Genomic DNA, 13356 nt, shown 5'->3' with positions numbered 1-13356 from the left:
TGGGTTAAAATAAAAATCCGACTTGTAGGCAGAGTCAATAAAAGTGGAATATGGAGTTTTTTTACATAGTTTATTTGTTGTAATACAACAACAATTCTATGTAAAAAAAAACGCTGTGTTCCACTTTTATAGACTCTGCGTACAAGTCGGATTTTTATTCTGACCCATTCATATTGTCGTAATGTGGAATTTTCCACATTTATTGAATAATAATAATATTATTTTCGCTTTGATTTGGTGGCCCTGCCCCCATAAGTTGGTTGAAATAATTATAATTCACCACTCGGTACATACATACAAAAAGATCACATGAAAATATAGATTTATTTTGGGTATATATTTGTTAGATCTTCATTCAGCACTGATTGAAATATATAACAAAATAGATGAACACATACATAGACGGAATCGTATGTATGTATATCCAAACATATATAGATACATCCAATATTGCGAAAATACAATATGAATGCCGCAAAACGACTTACGTTTGTATTGTACTTACCTAATTGTTAAGTATACAATTTACAAGATATATTCCAGTCTCTGTTTGTATTAGTAAGATGCGATGTGTGTATGTGTCTTTTTGACAGTTGCTATAGGTTTTTTTTGATGTCGCTGTTTTCGTCAGTTTTGTATTGTGTATAGCGCTTCATTCTTCGTCCTTATCTAACAATTCATATCGTTTTGTGGTTTGTTCCTCGTCTTATTTTGTGCTATCCCTCTCTTTCTACAGTCTCTGTTTGTGTTTCGTTACCACTTTTCCCTCTCTTTTTATCTATTAGATAGATTTTTTCTTTCATTTTCTGTCTTTCATATATTGCGAACACTGCACGGGGAACAGCATAAAATTTCAACAGTGAATTGAAGTGTAGAATATATAATAAAAATTTCTTTATTTCGTACTGTTTTATCGGTCTTCATATATCCTCATCGATATTGGCAACACAAGTTTTGCTTTGACAGAGTTGATTGTTATGGTGATCGTAGCGACTGTGAAAAATACGAAATATTGTGATTGATATTATTTGTTTTTAATGTAAACGCGAAAAACCCATATTTATATATATAAATCGAAATAAAAAGTATGAATGATCACATTTTTTGTTTTAAATTTTGCCATCATCGTCATAGTGCCATGCCTATAGACTTAAAAAATTTGACCAAGACTACAATTGTTTGATCCGTCATCGAGGTGTGATGCAGTTGTTGAATTTTATTAAAAAGTTTGATGGTAGAAAATACACCGATTTTTTTTAACAACAATAATGTGAAAAACAACAAAAAACATCAAAAAAATTGTGAATAACTCATTTAAATTTATTGTTTTTTAGTGAGTGAAGCAACAAGAAATAGAAGAAATACATATGTACATGGTTGTGTGAACGTGTGCATGCATGAACTAATTACTTTCATATAATGTAAAATAAAACAACAATTTAAATGTTAATATTATGCGATTATAAGGCAATGACCAATTGCAGCAAAACGAATATATATTGCAACAAATGTTCGGCTAATGTGGATATGAGATTATATCAAAACTTTCTGAAACCAACAAAATTAAAAAAAAAACATACAATCTTATTCGATACGATGGTATAACATAACCATTCACAATGCAATACACACATATTTAATATAATTCAATACAACATGACATATACATATGGGCAATAGACACACTTTTTTTGGCATAGAATACAAAACTGTGGATGCTATTAATTGAATTAAACATATTTTAGTCAAGATCACTGGAAAAAAATCAAAATTCTTCCATCAATTATCCAAATTGACCATTGATTAAACACAATATGATATATTTCTGAAATTTGCATTTTCAATGTGGCCGGAGATAGTATTCTTTCCACTTCGAAATAAATTTCATTAAAGACAACCAGCTAAGAGTTTAGGATTAATTTTTATCAATATTATATTCATAAAAATAAATAGCGTTATAATATTTTTACGTTCGTTTCTAATTTTTCAGTAAACTTATTTGATTCTATAAGATTTCTATTCACAATATGATATCCGTCTTGTGACAGCGCTAGTTTTGTAATAAAATAAAGTAATTATAATATCTAACCAGTGGTAGATGAATATTTGCTGTGTGTATATGTATGGCAAATTTGAACATGCAAGAGACAACATAGCTAAGGTATTGCATTGGCCACGAATGAGACACAAAGTGAAAAATATTCAAATAAATTATCATAGATCAACACGCATTCAAGTCATATGATTCAAAAGATTATTGGCTTATTGATTATTGGCGGTTTTTGAAATCATTCAATATAAAAACCACAGTTAAAATTGGTAACAAATTTCATTATTGTTGTGTAGCCATTATTCGTTCTCTCAGTTTTCCAAGGCATATTGTAACATTCAGTTGTTTTTGGTTTTTGTGTTTAAGTAGTAAATTACACTGATGACATTAAATACGATTGTGTGTTAATAATCAAATGTATATATGTGCACACATGAATTCAAGTTTTTTTTGCTTGCTCTTCATTTCTCAATAAACAGTAGGAAGTTTTTTTCTGCGTATTGAATAGTGATAAATAAGTAATGATTAAATGAATTGATAAAATGCTGCCTCAATAAATATTTTTATTCACTTTATAAAAAAATCATTGCATACACGAATATAAGCAGCAAAAATTTATGCATGCATTGAACAAAAAAAAATTAATAATAGTTAATTTGAAATTTCGATACGGGCTTAGAATGTTAAATGTTGGCCCCAGATGCTACCGAATAACACCAAGAAATTGAATAAATTGCAGCACAATATTTGTAAAAAACAAAAACAAACTTATTAAATAAAAATGTTCAAGAAAAAAATGCTCGTTCGATAAATGGTCAATATTTATTAACACCGTAATACAGAATCATTTTTTTTATATCACTGGATTCAATTTTGTTCTAGAATAATTTTGTTTGAGAATTATATAGCATTTACAAACAAAATTTCACTAAGGCAATATGATTTCTGCACTCATCAATGCACACACACGTTCACTCTATAAAAACAAATTACAACAACAACATTTTATAGATTATAGTAATTTATCATGCGAAACTACATAACATAGTGACTATTTAACTAATTCTGGTTTTTTAGTTGAACATTTTGCTTAATAATAATAAAATAATAAAATAATAATAAATAGAATCTATTTGTATACACAGATTTGTTTTGAAAAGGATGGTGGTTTGAGTGATCTAAAAGTATGACTATTGGACAACAAAAAATCAAATTTGTAAATTTTATACATTTTCATTTGGATTCTGTAGAAAGTGATGCTTTTATATACAACCAAAGAGGCAAAAATAGAAGGCATCAACAAAGGGAAGGATAAGAATAAAGAAATATTTACAAATAACAGACTGTCATCAAAACGAATCTAGATTACACGTACATTTAGTGTATTCATCTCTCACAATAAGTCGTTTGATTGTGCATAAAATCCAATTTTCCAATCGAAATTCTATCAAATAATATCCAATTTAATCGTTTAAATGAACAATGATCAAATTAAAATCGTTGTTTCGTAGACAAGGTCCATCAAATGGATCTTCAAAGCAATCATCAAATGCAAGCAGCCAAATACGTGGTGCTGCATCTACATCAAGCTTAAACAGTATTGGTTTATCAACAGCATCATCGTCGTCTACGGCAGTAACACCGAAATCAACAAAAGCCTCACTTAAAAAAGTCCCGCACACCGGCTCAAATGATCGTTTTGATTCAACGTTTTGTGAATCGCGCGAGAGTCTTGACATAAAAAAAAGCTCCAGCCCAAAATTATATAGCACAAGTAGCGGCGGCGAAAGTACCAGCGGTTTTATTAGTAGCCTGGCAAATAGTAAGTCACATTCATCGATTGTCGTCGGTGACGGTGCCAGCAATAGTGTATTATCAACATCAACATCACCGACCGGTACTCCACAACATAATAAACACCACACACGTACTGAACTATATCAATTATCGATGACAGAACATTCACCTGATAGATTAATAATCGGATCTACGGTCGTACCATCAGGTGTAAATCAAAATGTAGCAGGCACATGCATTGGTATAGTGGTTGCCGGAGAACTTAAAGATATCGATACAGAAGTTGGTGTAGATGATGGATGTGGCAGTTGCTATTCGAGTTCGATGCGAGATTTATTAAGTGATGAACTCCCTGAAGATTGTACATTCAATGGTAACGACGAACTTCAGGTATGGCCAAACCAATGCACATATCACATGAATTGTAATCAAAATGTACTTTCATTTACAGCAATATCAAATCATTCAGGAATTGCAAGAGAATCTCGAACAAGTTGCACGTGACAAAATGGAACTTGAATCTAAAATAATCGAAATGTCATCATACAAAAACGATATGTTGATGTTACAAAGCGAAATTGTTAAACTTCAGGTACTTATTAAAAATCAATGTGAGCTTATAAAACAAATGGACCACGCACAGCAATGAAACGACAACAACAATAACACATATTTTTACTGTCAAAAATTTGATGTCAAATGGTGTCGACATTGGTGACGGTATTTTGAAACAGACTGTGTAATCCATATTCATCGTATATGATCCTATGTAAAGTTCTATACTTGATCTAGTTCACATTGACGGTTCAATTCGTTTATGTCCACTAGCGAGGACATGGACTGTGTGTTTCTTCTGTTACATGTACGTTGTAATGGACAAGTATAGTAACATGACGTCGTTCAAATAAATTTAAAAATCCGTCCACTCGTGTCGACATCATCTAGCACGGTAGTAGGGATTTCATTGCTGTGGGACCACGTTTTCATACAAATTGAGGTTTATTGCAATTTTTATTTTGCACCGTGATGTGTGCTTTGTGCATCAATTTTTTTTTATCTTGTCGGCTTCCGTTCCTACACAAAAATATTAAATATGCATTTGATAATGCCATGGATTCTGAAAAAAGGCCCACACAAAACATATAGCGATTTGTTCTCTGGGTCACTCAGTGCCCGTCATATATTTTGTATGGGGAACTCAATTCTGTGAAGTTTTTCGTTTCTGTTTTTGGAAAAGAGTGAAAAGATTGTGTATCGCATGTTTCATGACCCAGGGGCATACATCAGAGGCTCTGGGTTTGGATTTTGGATGCTTCGTGTATATATAGCGAGTCGACTTTTTTCTACATCAAGGAATTTTCGTCACTCGCCCGAACTGCTGTCCGCTGTGATGGAAGTTTATCTTCATTTGACACAAAATGCACAGATATTTTTAATATAAGATACACCGAGTGCCTCAAAGACGAAATCTTCATGATTTTTTCTGGTTCTTTTTCTCAGAAACCATTAATAAAAGCATATTCTATATATTTTTGAAAGCTATCTGGGTTTAATGAATTTGTTTCATTTCAAAATGAATAATATTAAATATAGTTTTTTGGTGTCATTTTCTGTGATGTGCACCAATTGGGTCGTTTTTTGAAATACCATTGTTAGAGTTCATTGACTAAAATGTTCACCAATCTATTTTGGTTTTATTGTTGAAGGTCAACTACGATAAAGCGATCAAAGAAAGTCAACAACTAAGTGAAGAGAATGAATCATTACGAAATCGTTTACGAGACGTTGTAAATTCACCTTTGTCTGATACGGAGAAGCAACAAATTATTGATGATTCTCAACACCGACTACATAGCTCGGCACCGGCATCAATAGCTCTACCAAATGTAAAATATTCTATTATATAATTTTTAATTTATGAAATCACTTATTTTCTATAATCAACAATCGAAAATTGACGATGTCGTGTCAGTTATTTTTAAAGACTTTGAATTTCTCAATTTAACACCAAAAAAAATTAGTTCCAAAACATAAAGCTAACTTATATTTAAATTTCCGATTTAAAAAGAATGGTGAAGGATCACCATGTATCACAACACCTGATTGGGATAAGCATTCATCTAGCAGTGAAGTTTCAGTGGCATGTTTACAGGATAAAATTATTCAGGTAATTAAAATTAATTAGAAATAAATCATTAAGATTTTATAAAAAATTGGATAACTTACAAAGGAAATTGATATAAAATACAAAATAGGTTTTAATTATGGGTTATTGAGAGAGGAAAACCATGTTTGTCTTAATCCAAATTTGTAATTTGTTTCTTAGTAGAATTGTATTAGGGGGTCCACTCACTCTTTATTTCATATCGGTTAGGGGATCCACGCTATGTAGCCAGACTTCATGATAAGAACTATTAACATTGTTCCTTAAATTAAACTAAATTAATTTTTCATTTATTTGTTTGATTGATTGTTGATTTTAATGAGCGATGTGTAGTGTGTGAACGATGCTATTATCAGTTTCCTCCATCGTCGTAGCTACCGCTACTACTACCGCTATCATTACTATCATCACTGTTGTCTGACAATTTACTGTTGCTCAAATCGATTGCATCTTCTTCGCTGCTTGACGACCACCATGGCTGATCCGAATCGTATTCAGCTTCATCGAAATTTGTTGTTTGACACTGAAATGTAAACAGAATAATCAAATTCACATTTTTCATCAGATGAATTCAAAAATTATATTCAACAAACAATGTAATCGCACACAATATATTATTACCTTTTGTTGCTTTTTACGCTTATTTTCATCAAATTCTTTGAAGCGTCGCTCCTCATGTTGCTTTTGTGTCTTGGCATCGACTGTGAATGCATCTGGCAATTTTATTCCCAATAGCTCATGATGACCCAAGTACATGTATGATAAAAATCGGGTTGTATTGAATTTAATATCATTCAAAAAATATAAAAAAATAAATCATTCACTGTAAACTTACCGCGAAGTCGAATATTTCGACCGGCATTAGTGTCTCGATTCAATGTAACCGAACGGACTTTTGTCGTTTCACCAACATCATCATCATTTTGTATGTATTTCCATGCGATGACATCTAGGCGCCGACGTCGCAAATGTGTTCGTGGCCTCTTCACTGATAATATCGCAGCATTTTCAGCAGCCGGCATAAGCATATGCTTGGAATATTCCATCGATCATATTGAAGCGTTTCAGTTCGACTTTTGGCTGGCGGCCATAGTCGTCCGAATTCCGTGGGCGATATTTTTTCTTTTTCCTAAATTGTTTCACGATCGATAACATCAAATCTTACTTCGCGATGACAGTGGCGTAGTATATTTCGTAGCCGTTCTTTGGTTTCAGCATCAGTTGCATCGTTTTTCTTCTTCGTCTTCTCTTTGCTCATCAGAAAAACGAATGCATTGCCATCGGTTTGTATTTGATTGGCGAATGTTAAGCCGGCCAGATGGCGTTCGATTTTACTGATGCCGAAATATTTACGCCACATGCGATCCCACAGTTCTTTGTTGCCATCGTTTATTGCTGCCATTGTCCTTAAAAATTTCCTGTACTTTGTGTTTTTCAGCCGCTTAAGGATTTCGAAGAGGCCACGCTTGTCGATTTGGATGTAGATACGACCAAAACATGCCTCCGGAATGACTTGATACACGGTCAAATTTGGCGCACATCGAACCCATGTATATTTGACACCTGGCAATCGTTTTCGTGGCACATATTCGGCAATTGGACGACAGATTGATTTTGATTTGTTGTGAGTGGCAGTGCTACCGCATCGCACCGAGCACTCTCGGGGAGCAGCATATAACTCAATGTATAGTGAGCGCTAGAGATCACTGAGTCGCTAATGTTAGTTGCAAACAACACTCAACTAGAAAACTGAGTGAGTAGCTACTCACTCAAGTCGAAATTTTTTTTTCGTCTTTTCGACTCTATTTTTGCTGTTACTAGGCATGTTTATATGAAACTCTCGAAAACTCGGTATAATACAAAACTATTGAAAAAAAAATTCAATATTTTTGTGTATTGTACCGAGTCTCTGAAAGTGTCATATAAACCCTAGGGGACATTCATACTAGAAAAACTAGTGAAACTAGCAGCAACTAGCAGCGACTAGCAAGCACTAGCGTATTATAGTCCAAAGCAAATGAATTGAGGCATGTAAAATATATTGTAGCATGCGTAAGTCGCTTGCAAACGAACCAAGTGAATAGCGGAGACGCACGAAAATGAAGTGAGTGAATAGCGACAACGAAGGTTGTTATCCGTTGCCGCAATACACTCACTTCGTTATCGTGCGTGAATAGCGGCACTTGGTTCGTTTACAAGCGACTTAAGCATTACTGTTGTTTCTTTTATGTATCATACGATACGTCTAGGTAATTTCAAAACACTAGAAAAACTAGCAGCTACTAGCAGCACTAGTGTACTCACTAGTAATACTAGTAAGCGATTAGCGAATACGTAAGTAAAACTAGCTTACTAGAATTGCTACGAATGTCCCCTAGTATAAACCTGCCTAGTAACAGCAAAAAGAGTCGAAAAGACGAAAAAATTCCCTTTTATCCTTCATTTTGTATAATGTTTTTTATGTTTATTTTTAAGTAAATGTATGAGTGGTGTGAGCGAGATTTAGCTCACTCATAATGTGACTTGAGCGAGTAGTGAGTTGCTCTCGCACTTGTTCGGTGAGTGGACAAGCGCACCGTGCATTCGAAAACTCAACACATTGAGTTACGTATCGCGTTGAGCGTGCGTTTTATAAGCACTGGTGAGTGGTGGTTTTATGAATTTTGGCTGCTGCTTCGGCCTGAAGTTTGGCCTTTGCTGCGGCAACTTCAGCCGGTTTGTTCTTTTCATCTTCATCCATTTGTTTATTGATGACTAGACAACGTTCACGACTTCTTGCACGACGATCCATTTCCAGGTCATTTCATCATAACTCTCACATATGAATGCAGTTCACTCGAAAATATCATGTGAACTGAGATGAAATGACATGAAGTGGACATTTGGGAAGACTTTGGACCAGGTCGGATCCACCTAATCCACCAGATCCGCTTCAACTTCAAAGGATCTCGCTTCATCTCACATGTTATGAAAAAGTGTGAACGATGTTTTAGAAAACAAAAAAAATTGCATAAATCCTAGGCGAATTCAAAATTTTACCAATTTGACGATGTGCTGCGGCCGAAGCTATTATTCTTGTCATGTAAGAAAACACATCTTGGCATTTCATTTCGATTTGACTGTATGTCGACGATGTGCCGGCATTTTGTATATTTTGGTGAATTGGTGAATGATGGCCTAACGAATTTGAGTGTTGTTGCTGTTGATTGCTTTGATCGAATCGTACGCGTTTCGATTGTGTCGAAAGTGTCGAGGACTGTGGCGAGACTAAACTAGGTGTGTGCGTGACATTACTGTGTGCCTCGCCAACATCATCATAATCATCATCCGATTAAATGACTGTATGGAAATATTTTCATTTGATTAGAAAAGACTTGATCGGTTCCCTTAGGACCCGTATTTATATTGTCGGGTGTTTTTATTTTCAGAATCAATATGAATTTATTCGATAATTATTGAGGCTTGTTTGATTTTGAGCACACTAAAAATTAATTACGGTTTTTTTTCCTTCGAGAGTAAATTATTTCAACTATTCCAATTGGAGCTCGCTGTGTAAGTGCGAAAGATTATTTGACATTTCGTAATAACAGTGCCGACAAACTAGCTGCTACTGTGTATGTGTATGTGATTGCACATAATTAATACAATCTGAAACAATGACCAATACACTTTGCATTTATGTTTATATTGGTCGCGTATATACAAGCAACTAGACGATACGCCATCTATCGGTGATTATTTTAATTTTCATTCGATTGTATCGTTCTTGAAATGGTTATGGGCAAAAAAAAACATAAACACAAAATCTACCAGATTTGAATTCAAATATTTTGTTCGATGCGAGCAGACGTGACAAAAAACAACCGAAAATCGATCAAATCAAACAAATGAATTTCAATGATAATAATGTGATCAGACGGTGAATAAATAAATAAATAAATAATGTAAGCATATATAAGTACGTATGATTAAAATGTATTTATATTGAAGGATATCACACATATATCACACGTGTAAACTAAATATGACGTCACTTTTTAACAGACGATTATATTTTGATGAATTACTTTTGTATAAAATCATAAATGGTGATTTTAATATCGAAGTACCAATCAGAGTTACTCGTTTTAACCCTATCTTCTATCTACGCCGGTTACTTCTAATGTAGAATTTTACTCATTGTCCTTAAGACTAACCAGACAACATAATGAATTTTTTCCAAATATTGATATCTTAAATGGCTCGCTATCTTTCACTAAAAATCAGATAAACCAGGCTCTTCCATTAGAACTATGGAACGGCTTTAGATAATACCAATTTGGTTTAAATATTTTAATTGCAAATTGAACCTCTTAATACAACTCTACTAAACAAAAAATTACAAATTTAGATCAAGACAAACATATTTTTCCTCTCTCAATAACAAATCATCAAAACTTATTTTAATCCTCACTTTTTTCAGCCATGATAATTACCAATTCTAGCTTTAAGTACTTTTTTTTTCTTATTAAATAATGCAACTCCATCATAAATATCCAAAATTCAATCTGTAAAGGGGGCCTGTTGATTATATTTATACCCCAATCTTTTCCATTTTCAAAGAAAATAAAAATAAAAATAAACGTATAGAAAAAGTGGATAATCTATAAGAATTCGCATCAAATGAATCTACAGTATTATCGAAAAGGGTATTAATTGATAGATAGAAAACATTTTTCGATAAAAGAGCGATATGAATTAATAACACGATGCCAACATGATAAAAAAGATCTGGTATTTGTATGATTTGCATGCAATCTTGCGAAAAAATCGAAAATAATTGATTATTTTGTAAATGATTCATGCTATTATTATTCATTCATTACAACTTTCATTTATCAGAACATGTGCAAAAGCTCTAACAAAAATGCAAAATTTGCTATAGCGACCATCGGAAAATTTTCTGTCTTTATATTTCGCGCCGAACGAAGATTTTACAAGTAATTCAAGTCGTTAACAATTGTGTTTGTTCCAATTCGCGAATGTATCTATTAGAACATCGCACATACGCATAGGCATATAAGTTATTTTTAATGTGCAACAAACGAAAAAACAAAACAAGAAAAAATTGTACGCTTTTTCGGTAAGGCAGAACGAACAGCACAACACTCCACGACGATACATAATACATAGTTTAAATTACAACCGTTGCGAGAAGAAAAAAACTCACACATATATAATTTCGTTTGTTAGTGTGATTTTGTTTTTAAACTCCAATTCAGCGATTTTTCGAACCAAAGAACAAGATACTCGCAATTGCGGTCAATCGTTTGCTAAAGTTACCGCACAAATCCAAAATAAGTCGGTTTCAGATGAAAAGCAGCAGACTGTTATTGCTGCAACATATATTTTTCGGCAACGTACCAAAAACTATTTACATATTACTTGACTATTTTTTTAATGGCGATGAATTTGATGAAAATGGTTTTGATTCACACTTGCATTTGAATTGTGCAATTAAATATACTTTCTGTCTCCAGTATTAAAAGACAAAAAAATGTGGAAAAGAAAAATGAAATAATGTTGAAAGTAAATTGAGCGGTACGAATTGCGCACCAATCGACTTTAACACAGACCACAAAGTGAACAAATAAATATACATATACATTGTCGAACGTTGACAACTGTCACTTGTGAATTAGATTGTTATAACAATATGAATGAGAGAGATATCAATCGAAACAAGTGAGACCGAAACAAAATTAAGTCTGTCAACAATCTATACATTATGAAAAATAATAACATTTTCACTCAAAACGAATTTTTTAGCAATTTTATTTTACATTGATTGTTGTTAGTTTTTAATGTTATTTTAATTAAATGTCTCAGTGCTTAATCCAATTTTATTCTAACATTCAAGTGATATTTTGTTTATGTACGTTTTTATTCAAACGGAAACAAATTTCTTTTCTCTCCAATTATTTGTTGATTTGAAAAAATTATAAATATACTTTGCGTTCAACGGCAATGGTTTCTGTACAAACAACTAATCATGTTCGCTCGGATTCATAGATGGAAGAGACGCACTATTCAACAAACGAAGAACTACAAGCAACATTACAAGAGTTGGCCGATTTACAATTACAACTATCGGAACTTCAATCAGATAACGATCGTCTGAGCGAAGAAAAAGAAGTACTATTTCAATCGTTGTGTCGTCAAACAGAAAAACTAGGTAAATTCATCATTATTGACAACATTTTAAATCATAATCTATAAAATTTAAATGATGTTTCTGATATTTCTATTCCACTTCAGAGTTGCTGTTACGGGAATCAGACCAGCAGGATGCTGTCATGACCACTGAACGTGAACAAAAGTTATTGGATTTATTGAAAAGTGCGCAAGAGGAGGTATAATGGATCCTAAATTAAGAAAAATTTGTAAATGAAACAAAAATCGCGATAGCAAACAGATTGCTGAAAAATTGAGATTTGGTAGTAGTAGCAGTGGAACAGAGGACAAGGAGCATTGCATCGGAACTATTTATCACATTCTAATGAGTTCATTTGAATCTTCTATTGTATGCAACAAGTGCGGTTATTCGCATACAAAAACACAAGCTTGGCGGGTGTGTTTGGTTTGTTCGCGAATCAACAATACAATGGACGCAAGCAAACTATTGTTTTGGACCATAATCTGAATGCATTACGCAATATGCATTGTGTATGATACAAGATCTTCAAATCAATTATGATTTCAATCGAAGTGCTATTTCTAATGGATTTACGACAACATATGACAAATGCTACCGCAGATTAAATACATCACCTCTTCGGCCGTCTTCCTTAGGTTACTACGTCTGCGATCAATTTGCCCTGAGTAAGTACTTCAATTATTTTCATTTAATGTAGACTGATTGATATATTAATGGTGATATTTTTTGTTTCTTTCCTTTTTTTGATTGATAGGATACCAACTTGGCATCAAGTACTATGTTATAGTAAGCATTTTTTTTTTCTTCCACAGAGTCGAGTTCTCAACACTACTACCTAATCTCAAATTTAAGCAATGCTGTTACAAATGTGTGGCAATTACTTTGCTCTTAAAACCATGATATATATATATATATTAGGGCGGGTCAATTTGTATGGAAGATTTTTTAAGAGGTCTGCCTCAGCGAAATTCGTAAAATACATGTAATTTTAAGACTTTTTCTCCACTAGAGCATATACACATTTTTTATTTTAGCTGTGCCAATTTTTGAAAATAGATTTTTTCCAAAATATTTCAAAATCGACTTAGATGTTGTATGAAAAAGACAAAAAAAAACATTATTTTTTCTCTAGCCAAATGTGTATGAGGG

General features: G+C 33.1%; 2 protein-coding genes across 8 annotated transcripts; one reads left to right on the top strand and one right to left on the bottom strand.

Annotated features, from left to right (window-relative positions):
* The first annotated feature begins 748 nt into the window (after positions 1–748).
* Positions 749–13189, top strand: LOC116337309 (cytospin-A-like). 6 transcript variants are annotated; one of them, XM_031761744.1, is made up of 9 exons: positions 749–1234; positions 3196–3234; positions 3301–4237; positions 4299–4439; positions 5554–5733; positions 5916–6014; positions 12063–12225; positions 12309–12872; positions 12962–13189. In XM_031761744.1, exons 3-8 carry the CDS (start codon positions 3533–3535, stop codon positions 12407–12409), a joined length of 1389 nt encoding a protein of 462 aa, XP_031617604.1. In that variant the 5' UTR covers positions 749–1234; positions 3196–3234; positions 3301–3532; the 3' UTR covers positions 12410–12872; positions 12962–13189. The 6 variants fall into 6 exon arrangements, with proteins under 6 accessions (XP_031617604.1, XP_031617608.1, XP_031617607.1 ...); XM_031761748.1 differs by lacking the exon at positions 3196–3234 and having other exon boundaries at positions 749–1039; XM_031761747.1 differs by lacking the exon at positions 3196–3234 and having other exon boundaries at positions 749–1085.
* Positions 4914–7843, bottom strand: LOC116337311. 2 transcript variants are annotated; one of them, XM_031761750.1, is made up of 3 exons: positions 6847–7843; positions 6633–6746; positions 4914–6534 (listed from the first exon to the last, which is right to left on the bottom strand). In XM_031761750.1, the coding sequence occupies exons 1-3, from the start codon at positions 6871–6873 to the stop codon at positions 6364–6366; spliced, it is 312 nt and encodes a 103-aa protein (XP_031617610.1). In that variant the 5' UTR covers positions 6874–7843; the 3' UTR covers positions 4914–6363. The 2 variants fall into 2 exon arrangements, with proteins under 2 accessions (XP_031617610.1, XP_031617609.1); XM_031761749.1 differs by having other exon boundaries at positions 6633–6724.
* Positions 13190–13356: the final 167 nt, after the last annotated feature.

Source organism: Contarinia nasturtii, unplaced genomic scaffold (assembly GCF_009176525.2).
Source record: "Contarinia nasturtii isolate CC-2019 unplaced genomic scaffold, AAFC_CNas_1.1 Cnas_scaffold_234, whole genome shotgun sequence".
Classification (NCBI taxonomy): Eukaryota; Metazoa; Arthropoda; class Insecta; order Diptera; family Cecidomyiidae; genus Contarinia; species Contarinia nasturtii.
Note: the sequence above shows the minus strand (reverse complement) of the source record. Positions and strands in the feature narration are given on the sequence as shown.

Coding starts and splice junctions, on each gene's coding strand:
- LOC116337311 (XM_031761749.1), bottom strand. CDS start 7,057: ATGGAATATTCCAAGCATATGCTTATGCCGGCTGCTGAAAATGCTGCG. Junction 6,725..6,846: donor TCGAAATATTCGACTTCGCG/GTAAGTTTACAG, acceptor TAAAATTGCCAG/ATGCATTCACAGTCGATGCC. Junction 6,535..6,632: donor AGCGTAAAAAGCAACAAAAG/GTAATAATATAT, acceptor TTTACATTTCAG/TGTCAAACAACAAATTTCGA.
- LOC116337309 (XM_031761748.1), top strand. CDS start 3,533: ATGATCAAATTAAAATCGTTGTTTCGTAGACAAGGTCCATCAAATGGA. Junction 4,238..4,298: donor ATGGTAACGACGAACTTCAG/GTATGGCCAAAC, acceptor TTTCATTTACAG/CAATATCAAATCATTCAGGA. Junction 5,734..5,915: donor CATCAATAGCTCTACCAAAT/GTAAAATATTCT, acceptor CGATTTAAAAAG/AATGGTGAAGGATCACCATG.